This window comes from Dicentrarchus labrax, unplaced genomic scaffold, assembly GCF_905237075.1.
Source record: "Dicentrarchus labrax unplaced genomic scaffold, dlabrax2021, whole genome shotgun sequence".
Taxonomy (NCBI): domain Eukaryota; kingdom Metazoa; phylum Chordata; class Actinopteri; family Moronidae; genus Dicentrarchus; species Dicentrarchus labrax.
In genome coordinates, this window is record NW_026136714.1 from 23,024,828 (window position 1) to 23,046,436 (window position 21,609).

Consider the following 21,609-nt stretch of genomic DNA (forward strand, 5'->3'; position numbering starts at 1 on the left):
AATCAGATCAAGGACACAACATGTGAATGACATAACCTTTATTAAAACTTAACATTAATTCATAACTCATTTTAAATACTATGATTGCTAATTATCTTTTTTATACTACATAATAGTGTAAATTAGTACTCTATATGCTTTTACTCACTGTTATGATTTCCCTTTTATAATCCAGTATGAGCCTTAGGAGTACATACTGTATGCATACACTGTTGCAACATTTATATTAATGTACGATCTATGCTCTGCAGAACACTTTTGGGTAATAAGTAATTGTATAAGCATTTATTAGCCTGTGCTAAAAAAAAAAAACACATTAAGGAAAAAGCAGGAATCTGGCACAAGGCAGCACAAAATCCACAATGAATGAGCTACTGAAAGCAAAGTGCAATGGTTGGAGTATTGTAAATAGCGTCAAACTGGTTAATAAATCTGGTTAAAAAGTGCTCCTAAGAGTTTGGGGTTATGGAATACTCACTCAGAAAATACTTTTTTGTTCATGTTGGCAATCAGTCATCTTTTTTTTAACAAATAATACCACAGCAGTCAGTGCCTTGGCTTAGTAAGCAGCATATTATTCCATCTTTGTCATAACACAACTTTATAAAAATAGAAAACAACTAGTGAAAAGCAGGAGGCTACAGTATATGTAGTAATCATTTTGTAAAAGTTGATTTCAGATGTTAAAGAAGTAGGTTATATATTTCAGTGGCACTAACAGAGTTCAGAAATGCATAACTGGCCCACCAGAGTCCCTGCTCTTTTCTCCAACTTAAAGCCCGTCTGGTCACATCTGGTTGATCACACTGCACAGCACTGTGGACTGACTGAGAGACGGCTGGCTGTCACTGACTGTGTTTGCCTCGGTCATGGTGTTAAGCGCGTTGGAAGGGAGTGGACCAACCCCTCCTGACACCTGGCTACCCCATGGCCTCCACTCTGGTCTGGCCCTCTGGCTCTGGGGACTGAGGCTGGTGCTTCCAACGACAGGCCTTTTCCCCTCATGTGTCCCCTTAACCAATCCATTCAGCACGGTGGAGGCAGAGGTCTGGTCCAGGTGCTCAGCTGAGACCAGAGGCTGCCGGTCCTCCTCCTCAGAGATTGCAAACACCGGCACGCTGATGTGATCGCCCTCACCTGGGAACTCGCGCCTCTCACTCTGACACTGGGTAGAGGAAGAAGACCCAGGGCTGTGTTCAGATGGTGAGCCCTGGGCATGAGGAACCCCGGAGGCCTTTATTGGGTCTGCCGTCCCAGAGAGAAGGCCAAAGCAAGGCCCTGTGAAGCGCGAGCGGCGCAGGTTGCTGGTGGAGTTGAGACGACGTTGCCTCTGGGCAGGCTGCGTAAGGGGGTAGGAGGCATTGCTGATGGATGAGTCAGAGATGGTGCTGTTGTCTGCCTTGGCCTCCAGGTGAACATCAGAGAAGACCTTCCTGCTGTCAGCCCCTCTGCAGTCAGCTACCAAACTGGATGGAGCCTGCAATGATATAAGACTGTTTGTAGACCCTCAAGACTTTTACAGACATTTAGACTGGAGAAAAGGCAATTCTGTAATTAATTACACTAAAGATGGCTCCATTCCATTCAACTGTCCCAGTAAGGCCGCCAGTGAGCCAGCAGGCACAATATCAGGACCCTGTAGCCATTTTAATGTTCTAAATCATAGCTGTGCTTTTAATGCTATAAAAAGTAATTGTGATGTGTGTAAATGCTATTCTGCATGCCCCAAAACAACAAGAAAATACTACTGTTGAATAAAAGAAGAGGAGGTTTTGATAATAAATATACAGCTGTGTCGATGGTGATTTCGGAAACAGAGCTTGTTCCTGCTATTGAAATCATTTCTCCCTAAAATCTAGTTTTCCCTAAATCAATGGAACAGATAACAGGATAGAATAATCTGTCAATTCAAATGAAATTTCAACAGTTTCAAGAATTTTCTTAAAGGGGCAGTTCACCCAAATTACCAAAAAACATTTTCTTACTTACTCCTGGTGGTATCAACAAATAAAATCCAACCTATTTCTATGTGTAAAGGTTTTGAGAAATCCATATCTGGAATTTCTACATCCAACTCGGTAATGTATGAAAAAATCCATCACTTGTCTTTCGAGACCCGATGTCCTGGTTACTCTAGAGAACACTTGTTTTATTGATAATCAAAACTAACTGCATTAATAAAGTAGGAAGTCAGTTTTTCTTTTAAGTCAAGTAAGTAAACTTTACAGAGACGAGATCATTTACTGTAAACAAATGAAATCATCATTCGACACACTCCACTGACCACTCCTCATCACATGCAATGAACAGTCCTGGGTGTGAAAACATCAAAAGGTTTTAGTACTGACGCTGTCCACCAGCTTGGTGAAGGGACTAGTGGAGTTCCAGCTGCACCACTTCTTATGCAGCTGTGGCAGTGGAGGGAGGAAGTCCTGGAAGGTGCGTACGCTCCATGCTCTCGGCCTGGCACCGCTGCCGTCCTTGGTGGACCTGGCACTAGAGGGTGACGTGGTGGAGTCTGGTGAGGGCCAGTCACCTGCAGGGCTGGGACCAGTGTCACTGTGCCGCAGAAACCTCTCCCGCCGCTAGGAGACACAGAATGCATAAATGTATAAATTAAAATGTGTAGTCCAGGCCTGTCTGCAGAGGGCTTTTAACATAACATACCCATTAGAAGCTATATCATCAGCTGGGTCTTCAGCTGTCTCAGAAGACTATATTAAGAGGTGCTTAAAAAATGCTAATTTTGTCCATGATGTATATGATCCCCCAGCTGCTCAGTGTCCAGAAGCAAAGACTGTGGTTCCACATGTGAAAATGTGTTCACTTGTGAATACCAAGCAAGAAAGTGCTGAAGAAATACAGTTTAGCTTTGGTAGAACAAAGGCTAAAAAACACGAGTATCCTAGAAAGTATAAACAACCTAATTAGGGATGAAGACGGCTCACATATAAGAGGTGGCATTATGCTCAAGTACTCAACTGCAGCTGCAATGGTCAATGACCTGCACAGAGCAGCAGGCTTGTTATTGAATCATGCACGCATCTTTGGTGTTGGTATTTGGTATATTTCATTTGAAGCCAAGCCAAGAGACGAAAGTTGGTTGACAAAAATAAAAATGTATCGCTGCATGCAAGAATCTAGTAGTCGGGGTAGGAATATTGGGAACTGACCGGCTGCCAGTCTGCTGGTTGCACCTGCTACATTACCTCCTCACACCTGAATTTCTCCCTGCAGATTGTGTTGTGTACTACATTTATGGATTAACAAGACCGAACAGTGCTGATTAGCTTGGCCCGCTCAGTCACACAGCCAGCCAGCCAGCTAAGCGCGTGTGGCTCACGTACTGATCTCAATCATTATTTATTAAGTATATTAAAGCTGTCAAGAGAACAGCAGGGGCTTTGGAACGTGTTGTGGTGTTGTGTATGCACCACTCTTACCATCTGAACTGTACAATACAGGTCCAAACAAATGTCTGTTTGAGAGAAACTGTACTGCGACTGCGAAGTCATATTTACTTGAGCAACCAGGAGAGGTTAATTGTGATTGTGACAGGTTAGATGTGCAAAGTGCATGTTATCCTCGCTGATCGGTCAGCTGCTGTTGATCAGGGGAGGGGGAAGGTTTTAGGGGTTGCAACCATCAGACACAGAACGAGTCCAGATAATCCTTCAGAGTCACTAGCAGCTAGCTTTGTCTAGACAAGAATTAGCTAGGGGTTTAAATAAAATGTTCTTTTGGTTACTTAAGCCCCACAAACACAATGGCAACTTTTAGATTTGACACACGAGGTGAAAAATCAGCCACCAAACACAATCACTCACAAAGTGTGGTTCCAAAGGTGGGGTCTGAGACCCTTAATGGCTGCTTGGAGACACTCAATATATGCCCCAGACAAAAAATTACAAACAGCTGAAATAGGTCAGTATTAAGTTTTGGATAGCGAGGAATGTACAATAGCATTTTGATCCAGACTTCTCTGTCTTTATCTCATCACCCGGCCTACAGCAAGAAAGGTTTTAAAGTCTCCTCATTGCTTTACTGTAACAGAACTTAAGCTCCTCCTAAGAGAGGTTGTTATAAATAACAAAAACATTATTAATACGTGTTCATATTTGAGGGTGTCTGGCATGAAAATACCTCGCTAACCTGCAAGTTTACCTGGCAATGACATCGAGAAGATAAATTTGGCATTTTTCAGTGCCATCATTAGACCAAGCAACATTTGTCAAACATTATTTACATGGACATCTGCATTGAGGACACACACAGGCAGACCACACACTGTGTGCCAAAGCGCACATGACACACACACACACAGACACAACCACACACACACACACACACACACACACACAATTGGAGCTGGGAATCTGGCTCTGTAGATAATACTCCATTAGCCTAGGCTGCAGAAAAGCTTGCCAGTCCTTCAAAAAGCTGCCAGAGCTGTTTTATGCCAACACTTATTCCAAGAGAATACAAAAGAGAGAAGAGAAAAAAATGCCTGGTCGAACTGTTGCTTCTTCCTCAACGCTCCTCCCATCTTTTTAATTATCCTCATTTCCCATTTATGTCCTCATAGTTTTCATAGTTTTAGACTGTACTATGCGTACGCCAATAAACTGGTGTCAGTCTTATTAGGAACACTGGGTCAATTCAAAGCACTGAATGCCCCGTCACCTCTGATGTTCATTGGTTCAGGTATCATTTCCCTAAAGCGAGGAGATCACCCACTGAGAGTTTGGCCTCAAGATTAAAAAGACATTTTCACTGTTCACTGTATAGCTACGTTCAGATAGAGAGAAGTCTGTCTCAGGCAGAGTGTTGAAGTTACACCATTGGTCTGTCGAGTGTTGCCAATTATCACTAAACACAGTCTACAGCTGATGCTGATGGGAATGCTGCAACGTATTGGACAAATGTAACTGATATTGTCACCCATAAAGCCAAAGCATGTAGCTTTTTAGGGCTCCTGAATGTTGCTTAATAGAGGGCAACACAGGCAATACAACTGTTTTTGCAGGAAACTGGGCCTTACTGTATGGGGTGAGAAAGGTAGCCTGCTTGGGCTAGGGGCTGAAGATACAATGAAAACCTCATCCGCACCAAGGTCAAGTTCAGTCAAACCGCTGCAGGAAAGGTCCACTTCTGCATTCTGGGAAATGTCACCACCAGCACTGCCTGCAGAGAAACAGAAAAAAATGCAGACAAAATATATTGAGTACTGTGATGAGCATTTGTATACATAAGTTCAAATCCAAGCAATTTCAGAGAAATCAGTTATTATTTGCACTATTTACACAGTTTTGGACTATAATTACATACACATTCAAACAGTTTTCACCATTAAAAATGTATTTGTACCAATGCTCCACCTTGATTTCATGCTGCCTGCATCTTTAACTAAGGACTGTAAGCAGTAGGGCTTATGATGTTGTACTGCAATTTAACTGGTTCAGTGAAACAACATGCAGAGTAGGCTAATCTCAACTCCTTCACTGTTTATAGGCTGTGTGTTTTGGTGTAAACTCCTTACACCATGACTGGAACACATGGAGAATGGGACTGTACTCCCCTGTTGTTCAAACTACTCCCAGGCTGCTTTGTGGGTTAAATGCCACAACCCACAAATCTCTCAGCCTGTTTTCAGTCCCACAGAGAGAGAGTGAGAGAGAGAGGAGAGAGAATGAGAGAGAGAGGAGAGAGAAAGAGAGAGAGAAGCCTTTGGACTGTTCCAGGATCAAGCTGCTGCAAAACAAATGTAATTTTCCTTTCCATTAAAAACTCTACACACTGACCCCTCATACATAGTTTGTTTTCATTTAAAGTAATATCTTGTGCCATATTTAAAACACAATAGTGATTCAACTTATAAATGGTTCATGAAAACTTGTAACGGTCAGTGTTAAGTCAATCTTTCCTAGGAAAACTCCTGGAAGGCAGGAGAGATTTCCTGTTTCCATTTCCCGAAACAGCAGTGGCAATTTGCTTGGAATAAATAGAAGAAGAACTGGGTGGTTAGCATTAGCAGAGATAACCACCATAGATGAGCATAGAAAGAGCACCACCTAGAGATACTCATTCGCAGAAAATCCAGTCCCACACTGTTTGACTGACAAGGCATCTCCTGAAAAATGTCAAGGCAATCGAGGCACATTCCTCAAACCCCAGGCCTTCACTTTTAAACCACAGCACTAAAACTTTATCAGATCATTGCTTTGCCAGGAAATGAATTAATGGCAGATTTATATTCCTGGAGGTATTATTATCATTCCTAAAATGATTGTAGTCAAAAGTCTAAACACGTTGTTTAAATATAAATCAAAATGATTGACATGCAGTTATGTGCAATTGTGGCCTTTGGGCTTGCTGCAATAGTGTACAACTTAGAAGTTTGCAAGAGGAACTGAGATTAACCACAAAGTACCTTAAATTGTTTTTTTAAAGGGCCAACATTAGCAATCAAATACATGAGTCTATCCACTGTGTGTGTGCATTCATGTGTGTGCAGGTGCGCGTCCTCTCAACCTGTGTGCGGTGGGATGTCGTTATTGTTGTCCTGCTCCGTGGTCGCCTCCAGGTTGGTCTGATTCTCAGCCATCAGCTGAAGCTCGCTGACCTCAGCCCCGGTGTTCTGGACTCCCTCTGGCACCTACAACACAAGCACACAGCACCACGTCATTCAGTTCATCCACGGTGCTTCGTCATGATACCAGCAGTGCAAACATGCTCAGAGAGAATCAACCTATGGTGTCTTGGATTGCACAGAGCCATAGCACAGCACATTGGCAGTCAAATCAAATGCATGTATACATTGAATGTTTACATGGTATATAAAGAATACTATCTAACAGTGTTACATTTATTCAGTTCAAATCACACTAATGTGATGTCTATTTTTAGTTATATCCTTGTAGTTAAACTACTATGATGATGATGAATCTTTTTTCATTTGGTTAGGCACTTAACTTGATTTGTCTAAAACGTCTAAAATGTCCGTTATAATTTCCAGCGCAAGTTGATGTCTTCAAATGTTTTTTCTCAATGTCCAAAAAACATAGATATTCAGTTTACTATTGTATATGACACAGAAAGAATCAAATCCCTACTTTTGAGAAGCTGAAACCAAATAATGTTTGGAGATGTAAATGGAAACAATAATTGATTATTTGACTAATTGTTGAGTGCAGAGTACTCCAACAATGTAGCATTTCACCCCTATAAACACATTTTTTTATTCCAGGCATTCTTCATCCTTCAACCTGGTGCCTACATTACCCATAATGCAACTCGACCGCCAACAGTTCAGGTCAGAGATTGAGGTGTGTTGTGCTAGAGCTACCTAGTGTTTTGAGCTGCAAGCTTGCAGCAGAGATGAGGCGCTGGCAAGAGTGATCTGCTTAACTCCACAACTCCAGATTTGTTTCACTTTCAAACTAGTGTTCGTCCCCAACCGATGCTGACTCAAGCAACATATCTTGAGAACATTCAGACAATGTCAAGTTTCATGCACCTGTAAACAGATTTTCCAAGTGTAAGTGTAGTTTTTAAAGTGTAAAATTGGTGCTGCGATTCAAGATGTAATTGTTACTAAGACACAACTGACAGGGATAATGAGAGATAATGTTACTGATATACAGCCTTTAGGGTGTCACAGAAATGTATGTAAAGAATCTAAATAAGAGCAAGTGCCAATTTCAGCAGTTTAAAGCTCATAATGATGCAAATCACTATAACACATATTTTAAAATCCCTCCTGCTTCATCATCAGGTTGATCAAAACTTTGTGAACTATATAACCTGGTGTGAACCTGAGGTAGTATGGCTATGGTGGAATTGAAGGGTGCAGTGCTACAACAGTAGACTGTGTTGGCTTCAGTGGCAAAAAAGAAGGAATATTAAAATATGATCCCAGATAAAGCTCTGTTTTTAGAGGAATGTCTGACAAATAAGGCAATAGAGAGAGAAAGACAGGTAGGGGAGGAGAGGGAGTGACATGCAGAGAGGACAAAGGGAGAAGAAATGGAAAGATTAGTGTCTGTACCTCAGAGTTGCTGGATGCACAGGAGCTGGCTCTTTTTGGACACAGTTTGGGTCTGGAAAACATACAGTACCACAGCAATTCGGTTTATAATTACAGACATATCCAAAAACCAGCTTTTTATGAATGTCCCCTATTTTTTCCACTCTTGGCTGAGTTTTCCCAAGAATAAAAATCATTCTGGTGTTCACAGTTTGACCAGAAATGTAAAATAGGACACTGCATACAACTGTACCAAAAAGAGATCTTTTTGACATAGTAACCACCTCACTCAATATATAATAGCTCCAACATACCCGTGGCTATTTCCCCTTCAATGGTTGCTCTATTGTGGTGTTGGATGATTAAGCAGAATGCACCACAATCTTGCATTCACACATACCACAACTCCTGCAGTTCACATAGTAGTTGTTATTGCTATTGCATTGCTTTTTTCCCTGTAAGGATGCACCAGTCACTTTATCACTGCTGATAGCCATGTTCAGTATTTGTTTCCACAGACACACTAGTGGCTATTAGATTCTTTTACAAATTACTAATATCACTTACTTATTTTACCATGCTTTTCTGTCATATTCTTAAGCCCATATGAACCAATGAAGCTTGCAGAAATAATTGAGCAAGTACCCTGTTATTAAAAATTACCCTTACAGCTGAATGAGTTCATTACCAGCCACGGGTCATCTTAGGGCAACCCCAGCTGTGACTCTCATCCACCTTTGGCTGTTTTCTGACCAGAGGGGAACTTGGGAGTTAATCTCACTGGTGCAAAACTAGCAAGATCTAAACTAGATCGCCAGGCTAGTTGTTTTCCAATGGTTCCTGTGAACTCATTTAAATTAATAGGGAACAACAGAATGAAGGGGAAAAAACAGCAACTGAGGCTGCTCATGAGCTTGACGTTTCATGGTAATGCATTTCCTGGCTTCTGAATGACTCGTGTTGTTGTTCTTGCTAATTACACTTTCATTTTATTGAACACGTGTTTCCAATTTCCATGTCATTAATACTGAGAACCCATGGAGTTATTAGTGCCTAACAGATGAGTTGGAGACACTGAGCTGCATTTGAAATTAACACAAATCATATTAAACAGGGGTGTTTCTCACAGCAAGCACAACACCAAGGCTAAACCTAAATCTAAACCTTCCTGGTTTTTGAATCTATCTAGACCAGTAGGATAAAACAGCCACCTTGTCAGAGCAGATAGTATTACAAACATCCAAACCTAACCCCTCAGCTTGTGTTCATTGTCCCCTGGGATGGACAAGAGGGAAAAGCTTGTAAATTACACCTTTTGATTGTCTGAGAATGCTATTTGTACCGAACTCACATTGAGTTTTAATTCTCCTCGTTGTCCCTCTTCCCCTCATTTCCCCGCCCATTCACTTTCATGCAGCCTCTGTGTTTTTGTGTGCTGGAATTGATGCCAGGTGCTGTACCTTGAATGCCCCGCTGTCTATGGTGAGAATGCTCCACATCAAGGAAGCCGCACAGTTGCAGCCAAACCCAACTAATCTCCAAGGGTCACCACATCAGGGAATGAGGCTTCCAGCTGAGTCAACATAACAAAGTGGTGACTGTGTATGTGCAAGTGGGTGCATCTGCACATTTACTCTTCGATCAACCCATTTTAATTCATGGGAGAAATCAAAGGTAAGACTTTTCTCAAGAGAATATCTATTGTGGACCTTGAGGGTTTATCTTTATGAAGCTTTTATCTGAGAAAACCAGATACTGTACATTTTTTAAAAAAGACTAAAGAGTCTACAGTCATGCTGGCGGTTCTATAAGGCTGTACTTAAACACACGGTGCTTTGAGCTTTATGGTATTGTCAAGCTCACAGTGACAATGCTAACATTTAGCAGGTATACTGTTCACCAACTTATTTTAGCTTGTTAGAATGATAATATTTACTAAGAGGCAGCAAGCTAAGTACAGTGAAGGCTGGTAGGAATGTTATTAGTTTTGCAGGTTTTTGGCCACTGGACAAATGACACTTTCAGTCTGATGATGGGAATAGATGATGGGAATAGATGACGGGATCAACAAATAATCATTCGCCTATATCTTCTGGGGACCATGAATGCCTGTACCAAAGTTCAAGTATGTCAATCTGAATGCTGTTGAAACATTTCAATCTGAATTAAAAATGTCAAACTGCTGGTGGCGCTAGATATAAATTCAAGGGATCACCAAAGTCATTAGGATATATCTTCCGAGGAACAGGAATGTTTGTACAAAATGTTCTGCTAATGCATCAACTTTGAGCTTAGGTAGCAACCATAATTTAATTAAATTTTATGGTGTTGTTGCAATTCAGTAACAGTCAAGTTAAGTCAAACTGTATTGGATTAAGTCTACTATATGGTGGTTACATCAAATAGTTCTTCTGTTACCTGAAAACGATGCAGAGGGCACTTGTAAGTATCATAGCGAAGAAGGCAGCTCCACTCACAGCAGCCAACAGAGAGTCTACCTTGCCGGCTGTGGGAGCGGAGGCACGGTGGTCCCCCCCTGGCTCAGTCAGATTGTGGTAGTGGAAAAGAAGAGCGAAGCCGCGGCCCCAGTGGGTGGTGGTGATGAGCTCCATGATGACCTCCACCATCTCCTGGCTAGAGCCGAAAACCAGCTGACTGCTAGGTGGCCGGTTGGACCCACAGAACCTGGAGGAGAACGTTATGAGGTCTGAGATGTAGAGGACATCATGGGGGCAGGCGTCAAGCACAGAGTGCTGGGTTTCAGGGCTCACAGCTGGAGTGTCAGTTGAGTGTGGCGAGGCAAGCGTGGTTTCCTCCACAGTTGTGCTTGGATGGGAACTGGGGTTGACGTCTCCCCTGAGGTGGGACGAGGAGGCAGAGTTGACAGCCTTGTCCCCTGGAGGTGCAGCCCCAGGTAGGAGGAGAAGAGATGGAGGAGGTGGCGAAGACAGAACCGAGGAGATCTCTGCAGATCTTTTGGCAGAATTTGAGACTTTGGCTATCTCCATCTTTGTGGACTGTTCCTGGACCACTACTTGCTTGACCTCACCATCTTGGGAGGACTGCTGAGTCTTTGTGACATCCCCTACACTCCGAAGCATAGGATCTTTAGCTTCTGAGGAAGTTTCATCAGCCACTAAGCTGTCAGGAGTGAAAGTCACCTCTTCCTCTGCCTCATCCTCTTCAAAATTAGAGAAAGCAGAGTACTGTGCGGCCGCATCATGGCTTTCAAACACGTCAAAGTCAAATATCTCCAGAATAAGCTGGTAATCAACAGGCACAAAGAACTGCCAAACACAGTGTGTCCCCGAGGAGTAGTTGTAGGGGAAGCCAGGGGACAGAATGAGGCCTTGGACATCCACCACATCCACCTTGGCACCACAGTCAAAGTATACCTGTAACACGAATCACATTAAGTTAATCCTGTCAGAATTTAACGCTGCTTTTAAAAGGCACTATGAGCACATTTTAAGGTTTGTTCTAGGCACTTACTGACAATACAATACTGACACCCCCCACCCCCCTCAGAGTGACAATGAACATGAGTCATACAGCTCTACAGTTAGAGCTCAACACAAATACTGCCAAGGTTAAGGCTTTTGATTCCCACTGGCACCACATAGCATTCATGTCATTCTTCAGCATTATGTTTAAAGTGTTGACCAGAATTATGTTACACTCTGTCTAAATTCTGATTTGAGTCATGTATTCAGATAATGGCCACTAAGTGATTAAGTTCTCTGTGTCAAAGGCACCAACAACCAAGGTACCTATCAGCAAATAATACACTCGACTTGTGGTCTGATTACTCACTGACATAAACCAGCTTGAAACTGAACTATTCAACCCTGCTTTTCTGCCTTTATATCAAAGTCTGTGTTTTGCCTGTATTGCCTGCTTGGGTAACCCTGGGGAGGGTATTTCTTCAAACATACTAGCTGTAATTCTTCCCAGGTGTGTGGGGATGTAAGGGGGACCTGGGGCCTAAGCAGAGGCAGATGTGTTGCTGGGCCGGGGAGCTGAGGACCAGACCATTGTAGGGGGCCTGTGTGTTTATGAGCTTTCCTGTTGGCCTCAGTTCTGGACTGTGGGAATGACCCAGACTGGTGGACCCCCATGCCAGACAGGTAACAAACCAATGCCCGCAGGCGACGCTTGTGCTTTGGACTAGACTAAAAGCATGAGAGATCATTTTGAGAATGCATTTTAGATTGAGGGGGGCAAAGAGGGCAACAGGGACACAGTCGACAGAGCCAGACAGTCACTTTGATTGCTCCATGGACCATATATCCCCATCTGAATGCATTTATCAAAGGCATTCCTCTTTCAGTATATCTTAAATAGCCAAATATACATGTAATTTTCAATCATGACTTGAAGAGAGGACCACTGGCAGTTGGATGACCCTCCAGTCATCAGGATCAAACCAAAAGCCCTCTCCATAGTTGATACAGCTGAGAGCCTCACAGCCAGGCCACAACATATTACTGACAAATGGAAGGTCAGAGAGGGTAAGGAGGGAAGCACGATCGACGTAACTAAAGACAATAATGTGTGTGCTTGTGTGTGTGTGCTTGTGTGTGTGTGTGTGTGTGTTCTGTTGGATGTTAAAAGTAAGAGGTTAAACCTGCAGTGCAGAACTTTTGTCTCCCCCTCTAGCAGTGAGCAATATTACACAAAACAGACAAGAATTTGACTGATGCCAGGAGAACGTTATTGGCCTGGCTGCATTGTGCCAACTGTGAAGTTGATGGAGGAGGGATAATGGTATGGGGCTGTTTTTCAGGGTTTGGGCTAGGCACCTTATATCCAGTGAAGGACTACATTAATGCTTTAGCATATCAAAAGGCCCTTTTCTGTTCAAACATGACTGTGCCCCAGCGCACAAAGTAAGGTCCATAAAGACATGGTTTGATGAGTTCAGTGTGGAAGAACTTGACTGGCCTGCACAGAGCCCTGACCTCAACCCCATCGAGCACCTTTGGGATGAACTGGAACGGAGATTGCGAGCCAGGCCTTCTCGTCCAACATCAGTGCTTGATAACATAAATGTTCTTATGGACACAAATTCCCACAGAAACACTCCAAAATCTTGTGGAAAGCCTTTCAAGAAGAGTGGAAGCTGTTATAGCTGCAAAAGGTGGACCAACTCCATATTAAAGTATATGTATTTGAATACAATGTCATTTCAGTCCCTGTTGGTATTATGGTCAGGTAGCCGAATACTTTTGTCCATATAGTGTACAACCATTGGCCAACAGAATAATAGATATGCTTAGTGATTCTCCGACAACTCCGGAGTTACTTCCCGTAGTCCGGCCAGTGCTTAACCGAATGGCCCTGGGAGCCGGGACGGTTTGATGGCGGGTCTACGAAGTAGAGGATGGAGTTGGAGAATAATCTGATTCTGTACGGGTGAACTATGAAATATGGACCTCTAGGCTCGTTGCCAGGGGTTGGCAAGCTAATCGACCACCACTCTAGGATGACTGGGCCTCTTCCACTGGTGAGTAGAAGCGCCCACATTGCTGGTTGATGTAAAACACATCAATAATGGTGCTCCATCACCACAGACACCAGATTCAAATACTCCATATACCACGAAATACAGGGAGATTTACCTGGCAATGATAGGCTTAATCAGAATTGCCTGAACTCATCTGGCAAGGGCTTGAATGTACTCCAGCTTTAAGACATATTGCTTTCCGAGTGATTTTGTTCTGATATTGGAGTTTCATTCAAGAAAAGATCATCAAAAATCACCATCTGCCCTTAACAATGATATATGGTAAAGAAAAAAAAGAAAAAAAGCATAAGCAACAGGTCCACACCTGAACTTAAATTAAATGATCATTACATGATGATTTTCCTTAGACTCGTCTGTGACCTCAGCACTCTGTATCTTACTCAGAATTATATTTGTGATCTTACAGGTGTCTACTTTCTGCCATGAATGATAAAATATTTGCCCTGGGCAAAATCAGTGTTTATGCGTCTGATATTTCCACAAACTGGGCTGCTTTTCTACTCTCTGTCTATGCTGGGCCGTACTGTATGTTAAGTCCACTGCTCAGGGCATGCCAGTGGCAGGCACAGTCTGAACTCCATTAAAATTTTGGTTACGTCTCAGGCAAACATTTAATCTTTCCCGGCAGACAGCGGTCTGTCGGATGGCAAGAATACTTTCAAAGGTACAACAAGCTGCTTACAAAACATTTTAATCGTCACCCAAAGGATTGTGTACAGAACGCTAATGCGGGTTTGCAACAGACAAATTCAAATTCAAATGTTTGAATGTGAAACAAATCAGCCTGCTATAGTAAAAGCCAAAAGTCTTCTTAAAACTGCACATTTTGAATATCAATTTTTCAAATTACCACAATTCTGATATAAATTTTTATCATTATAGTCCTTTAATGATAGTTTTATTTTGTGGTTTTTCTCTCTGACTGACATTTGGAAGTAATTACATTAGCTTATGACATACATTTGCACTGCCTACACACTTCACAATCAATTAATGTGCTACAGCAAAGAATTACACGGATGACATTTGAACGGGCCAAATGCCATTCCTGCTGAGGTTAGAGAGAGTAAGCCGATTTGGGGTTCACACTGTTTGCAGCAATGTTGCGCAATGAGGGGAACCACTTCACAACATGGGGGCATAACAGGGGGAAGAGAAGGACACCGTGTCCCTTTTTCAGGGCAAAAATGACCAGTGGTGAGAGAATGTATGTTTGCTCATTTCTCTCTGCTTTGTTGCTGCTTTGCTGGCCTTTCCTAAAATTGCCTTACAAACTTGTTTCACTCTGTTTTCGTCACCCTACAGTAGATAAATCAATGAAACTTTAAAGGGTAAAAAAAAAAAAATAATAGATGCTGCAAAAACGTTTCTTGTATGATGCGAAATTTTGCATCTGATGAAAGAAAACCGTGTCATGGATAGAGACTGTGTCATCTCTCCCACCAGGACGAGGCGGCCGGGAGGTCCCCAGCACCCTGGGATGTGCATGCTAGACTACACATGAAAGGGCCCCAAAGTGCCACAGTGTCGAATGGAAATGGGACATTCTTATAATGCCAAACATCTCAGTTCCGTTACATCACAGGCCGCTCCACTGGCAGGCCGCTAATTATTCAAGGATGCCTTTTCTCATGGCGGAACAATGGGCCGCAGTGCCATTTTGGTGAGCCACTCCACAAACGGGGAGGGCGGATAATATTTTAATGAAGTGATGCTAATAAGTACAAGGCAAGCTGAAAGTTTACATAAGAGCCGGCTGGTCATTGCGCCCCAGTTGTGCCACTGACAGGGGCTTCCCTGGACAGAAGTAGATCAACTGAGCACATAATTGTCTAAAATGACTTGTTCAGTGAAACATCAGACCAGCTGCTGTCATTACTAGGAGGCCCTGCACAAATAGTATTGTTCTATCGTTTTCACTTTGCATCAGTACATCTTTTTTTAAAATCAATCACATTCCACGATGGGGTTCATAAGTGTCTAATTACCGCAGAGGCTACGTTAAATCCACTAACTGATGAATTTGTATAGCACCATTACATTATCTATACACCACTATATTAGAATATTATATTAAAATTGAATCTAAATATTATTTATTATTAAAAATATTATTTAAAACTAATAAAAACATGGGGGGAATAGATATGAGATGAACAAAAAAGAAAAAGGTAGTTTTTACAAACTTGTATCTGAGCATTAAACTTAAATTCTGGGGGGGGCTAAAAGAATATCATCCGAGCTTGTACCTGTTACAAAAAACAATTCCTTTTAGACTTTGATTTGTAGTGTAACAGTGAACAAGCTAAAAAAAAACACTACTTGTCAGTATACCTTTATTTGACAAAACAGAAGTCTGCAGTCTGACCTAACTGTTGGCTGTAACATGTTTTTGGTTTTTTTTTAAACCACCCAGGCTGACGACACCACTGTGAAAACTCTGTAACACGAGCTGGCTTCTGCTGAAGTACTGTTAAAACACACACACACACACACACCCACACCCCCACACACCCACACACACACACACACACACACACACACACACACACACACACTCTGCCTCTCATGCACAAACAGCCCAGGACTGGCTCATAAACAGGCAGGCGGGCCCCTCAAAAGGGGGCAGGAATCCTCACCAGCCCTGTTTACTGGAGGAGAAAAGTGACACTGCTTCACAGGCTAGTGCTTGAGCATCAGCAGTCCACTCAGGATGCTTCACAATCGCACTCAATGTCTCACATTTGTACCAATATCAACATAGTACACCTTTGTGGACCAGTAGTTTGTAGCCTGCGCTGAATGAAATGTCCATTATCTTTAATTGAATCAAGTCATTTGACAGTCAGGGTCTGAGATCTGAGTGATACAGACCTGAGGAGAAAAACTATAAAAAAAATATAGTCAATAATATAATGCAGCTTCATATCAGTCATATTAGAACAGACAGAAAAAGTGAAATAGAAAATGTAAGAATTTATGCTGTAAAATCAATGGCAGGGATGAGACTAATCTTACCACAAATCAAATTAAAGCTGGAGCTGGAGCTGGAGCTTGCAGGGTACACAGAACATAGAAAATGTCACGAACTGCTCCTCTTTTCAAAAAAAAAAAAAAAACCACTGGTTTCTCCCATCATACCAATCATAAACAGAGAAAAAGAAGTCAGAATGGGATTTTTGAGTCAGCAGCTGCAACTCAATGTCAGCCAGATGCCTCATTTGTGTTTTTATATTTTGTACAGCTCCTTCCAAATACACAGATAGAAAACAAGCTCCTTGAGGTCATTCTCCACAGCTGTGAAAAGCGCTGATACTCGAGCCAAGGATTTATCACATATCTCCCCTGTGATGTCAATGCCTCTCCTGGTGGGCTCATGTCAGTGGCTCTGGTTCAAGCCAGGGTGAGTTTACAAACAACTGGTGTGGCGGCCTGATTAAGCCCAGGCATTTCTAGGGTCGCCCTCATTGGCCACTGTGGCGCTGGCTCAGCACATTTCCACCACCGTGCGCATCGTGAGTGACTTATGAAAGGCCTCTTTGAGCCCATCCATGTTCGATCAACATTTTATTTACAGAGCAATCACAGGACATTCACAGTAGCCTACATGGAAAAGTGGAACGCTGGAAATTATTACTGCTGTGGTCCTCAAACTCGCAAGGATATACGACCGGGTGAGCGAGAGGACAGATGCAGGCTCTCTCTTCCGTGTTTGTGGTGTAAAACCTATTAACATATTTCTTCTTAAAGGAGCTGCTGCTGTGGTAGCTGTTAAACCTATGGAGCCCTGTGGTAAATCATGACCTTATCTCCACAGTGGTTTCAACCAGTTTGGAGAAATCTTTTCCAGATTTTGGAATGCGGTCCAGTGAATGCATCAATGATAATTAGTCCGTCGGCAGCACCTCGGTGAGGAGCCCAATCTCGTAGGCTGGGCTGCACTGTACTGACATAATTAAACTGCAATCAATCAGAGTCATTTCCAAGTGCAACCACAGCATCAAAATTGCCAGACAAGCTTAATTTTTTAATATCTTCTCCAGCAACACTTAAATATAGTATGTTTTCTGACAACTGTCGTCAAAGCTGAACCACTCTTCTTCAAAATGTAGTGATCTAACTTTGTTCTTCAGAGGAAATCCTACAATCAGCATTAGGTTGAAGTCCTCCAAATTTAAATGATATATTTTAATTTAATTTATCTTCTTGTGTCTACTGAGCCTATTTCACCTTAGCTGTTCTTGTGCATTGACTCAGCCACAGTATGTGCCTCTTATGTATTAGCATTATATTTGAGACATAGAGCTAAGCATCTGATTTTCCAAAAAATAAATACCAGGCGACCTTTAAAAAACCCAGAAGGTTGTTTAACAAAACCTACTGCTGTTCTAAAGGTATCTCAAGAATCCGCAAAGACTTTTCTAACCATCTGGATGAAAAAAAGAGTCCCTCTGCTGCACGACCAGAAAGACTTTTATCCTGTTTGTCAAGTTGTGACTCTATTTGCAAAACAGGAAGCCGGAAATGACATATTTATTTTTCTCTGCTTTGTTTTGGTTTTTTTGTCATTATGGAAATACCTTAAGAATAGTGTTAAGTTTTGTTGAACTGGGTTTTTCAAAGATGCCTGGCATTTAGATGCCTAGCATACATACATATATAATACACATCTAGCATTAAAAAAAATACACACACATACATATATGTGTGTGTGTGTGTGTGTGTGTGTGCATGTGTGTTTATGAGATAAAATAAGCATCCCTAGTGCGGTACTGTCACTGTCACACCTTCAACTGAGGGAAGTGAAGCAAATGCTGCTACTACAGCTTTTATTGTGAAAGCTAAAATGTTTTTATCAGCCATTAACTCAGTGTGGTTCAGCCACCTGAAAACCTCATTCAGTATAAGCAAAAGCAGCATCTTAAAGTTTTGATGCTACCGCAGACAGTATTGAAAACAAAGTTTGTTTTCTACTGAACAATCGACAGGACTGCATCTACAACAGGACGACTTTCACTTACTCTGTTCATCACTCTGTCTCTAGCCCTGGTCTTTTCATCTTCCCTAAAGTCCCACTGCAGTTCATGAACACACTGTGACATGTTTATCTGTTGACACACTGAGTATCTGTTGTCAGACAATCCATAGGAGGAATAAGTGAATTTACAGTTCACTGGGGTCCTACAACTCAATTCAATTGGAGATGAATGTCCCCTCTTTCCACCGCAAATAAAACCTTCTGAAAGACAGAGAGGAGCCACAAAACAACGATCAAATTCACTCTCCCTCGTCCACAGTGCTGAATTGTGGACAGACAGACTTGGATGCCTCCCTTTTTTTCTGAGGGGGATAGAATAAATCCCAAGCTTGTTTATGCTGTTCCAAAAATCAACTTAATACAAAAGGGGAGCGGAGGACAAAGACATCATTTACCGTGCCCCCTCAGGCAGATAATTGCAAAGATAGTGAGCACCCTATGCACACAGGAACTAAAGCTGGAGATGCTGACAATTCAATATACCAAGGGCTTTTGTTGTCTAGTTCCAAGAATTGTGCTGCTGAGCTGCCATTGTCCATCAGCCGAAGAGGACAATTCTTGACAGGTGGAAGCTTCTCATAGCTGACAGTGTGTTCTTGATGTCCTAGAGGAGATCTATGTCAAGGGTGATCCTTATATGTTGTAACACCAGCCACTATCCCACATGCAGGACATTATTTTGCATCACACATTTAATCAGAATCCACAGCAATATATGAGACCCTTTGGAAAGACTTGTCCCCAGCAGGGACAGCTTACATTGCTAGGGATGGACATGACACTCCAACACAATACATCGTCTAGCTATTACAGACAGTGTTTGCTGTTCTGAGCAATGAGCCACCACTGTTACTTTCTTCAGGAGCAAGTACCATGGAGTCTATGTAAACATGATTGCTCCAGGTGGCTGACATTGTACATCAACAAGTCCTGTCCTCCTTAGTCACATGTGGGGTTATTCTTATGGTGCAGGTATCCATATAAACCGAAATTATAGAGTGACACAGGTTATGGCATCTCAACAACTTTTAAACCTCAACCAATCAGCTCTAAAGCACCCATACACGGCTAAGCCAAACAAACCTGGCAGGAGCTTTGACAATACCACAGGAGAAGCTAAAACATGTCCAACATGAATCAGAGCCTTGATTGAATGAAAAACATGCCCGAGAAGCAACCCCAGACTGTTTGCTGTTCCTGTTTCTTCAGACACAAACTTTTGATCATGAGCCCCTCGCATGTCAGAGGCAAAGCTTGGGAATTCGCCTCAATGAGTATGAAAAGTGCAACATAAGGTTTACATGCTCTCAATGTGGTTCTCATTTCAGCAGTTTAGACTCTGCATGCCATTCTCTAACTCTGTGAAGTGCAATAACATCAAAACATGCCAGTGCCATCAAAACATCCCTTTGAAAGCCCTGGAGGATGCAATGTGACACGAAGTTGGGAAATGTTTCAATACAGCCAAAAGCTTTCCGAATTTGGCCGAGAATGCCAAAGGTGGACAAGAGTAAGTCAGCATGATGTAAGGTGATTAAAAAAAGTTTGGCTATGGCTAACGCTACTGGTTTTTTTTCTGGATTTAACTGTTTGGGGGTGTTAAATAAACACATGGGATATTTTTATAAAACAAACAAAGAAACCAAACTTCCCTCTTCGAAATGCAAACCGTACTTTAAAAAGAAACATTTACAGTAGTGTATAGGTATGCTACATGAGGCGGATGTGCTATTGGCTAAATGTTAAGGACAGACATTGTTTCAGATCACCAGCTCACTATAAAACCATTTTGATAACCTCCTTATATTTGTTTCCAACACAACTTTCGTAATTACAGAGGCAGCGTAAGAGGAGGTAATGTTACGTCCTTTTCTGTTATCAAACAGAACGTGCGCAAAACTCAATTGTAAAAATTGTAAATTTAAAAGTCCATCGCTAACAGCTAAACTTTTCTACACTTCAATAAATGGGTTTAGAGGTTTTCCGATGCAGAGTTGTTTTGTGTTACAGTCGGCTTAAATGTTATCTAACATAAAGCATTTACAGTATTAAAAATGTCAACTTTTAAAAAGTGTCTCATACGCACCGCTTCTTTCTACCGCCTACAGCAGTGTACTGTATTTTGGTCGTACGAAATCGTTGACAGAACAGACGAACTAGATTTCAATTTTAAATGTAGCGTACGCAAGAGTTCCCTTGGGCATGGGATGTCTGCCGAAATGAATAGTAGCATCTAACCTTTCCTAACATAACTTGCTTCAAGTCCCTTGGGGTCGGAATGTTTGCTGAGAAGGAAACAATTGTTGAATATCAAGGTTTACAAACGGAGTTCGTGGCTTGATACTCTCCATGCAAGTCAGCACGGTACTCAACTCACTGGAGGTAAAGCTTGTGAATTATTGTCAGCTTATTGTCAACAAATGAAAACTTACTTTCTGTGCAACGCATCCCATCACGAAGAGTAGATATGTTGTCACAAAAACATGCGCCCCAAGCGACGTAACACAAGTCATTTTCTTCTAGTTGTTCCTTTTTAATGCGACGCACAGTGAACCGTATCCCGCTCCTCTGCTTCCCTCTCATTCACCTGAAGTATCGGGAGCGCGCTTCCATCGTTCATGGGCGAACTCGAACACAGGACCAGACCCCTACATGAAAACTCTGCTGCTCTTTACTTTATGCTAACTTAACTATTATTTGGGACATTTGTTTTGAAATCTAATTAAAAACTTTATATTGCGTGAGTGTATGACTGTAGTTCCAGCCAGTACAATTAATGACCATACACTTATATGATTAGGTTTAGTTATTATATTTCTCTAGCCTCCCATTCCATACTTCATCCAATCTAGCAGATACACAATGTGATGTTAATAAAGGATTAGGATTTTTTTTCCTTCAGTTTCTTTCAATCTGCTTGCCTCATGCATAAAGCAATGCGCAGATTGTTTTATTTGTGGTAGACTATCGTTTTAGCTGCCTATATGTAATCAGTGCAGTCTGAATGAATGAATACAC

At 42.0% G+C, this 21,609-nt stretch overlaps 1 protein-coding gene across 1 annotated transcript; it reads right to left on the reverse strand.

Annotated features, from left to right (window-relative positions):
- Positions 1-23: 23 nt before the first annotated feature.
- On the reverse strand, positions 24-21,194 carry si:dkey-112e17.1 (uncharacterized). Its single transcript, XM_051423398.1, has 7 exons — positions 21,024-21,194; positions 10,445-11,421; positions 8,048-8,099; positions 6,532-6,655; positions 5,042-5,184; positions 2,349-2,585; positions 24-1,477 (listed from the first exon to the last, which is right to left on the reverse strand). The coding sequence occupies exons 1-7, from the start codon at positions 21,102-21,104 to the stop codon at positions 788-790; spliced, it is 2,304 nt and encodes a 767-aa protein (XP_051279358.1). The 5' UTR covers positions 21,105-21,194; the 3' UTR covers positions 24-787.
- Positions 21,195-21,609: the final 415 nt, after the last annotated feature.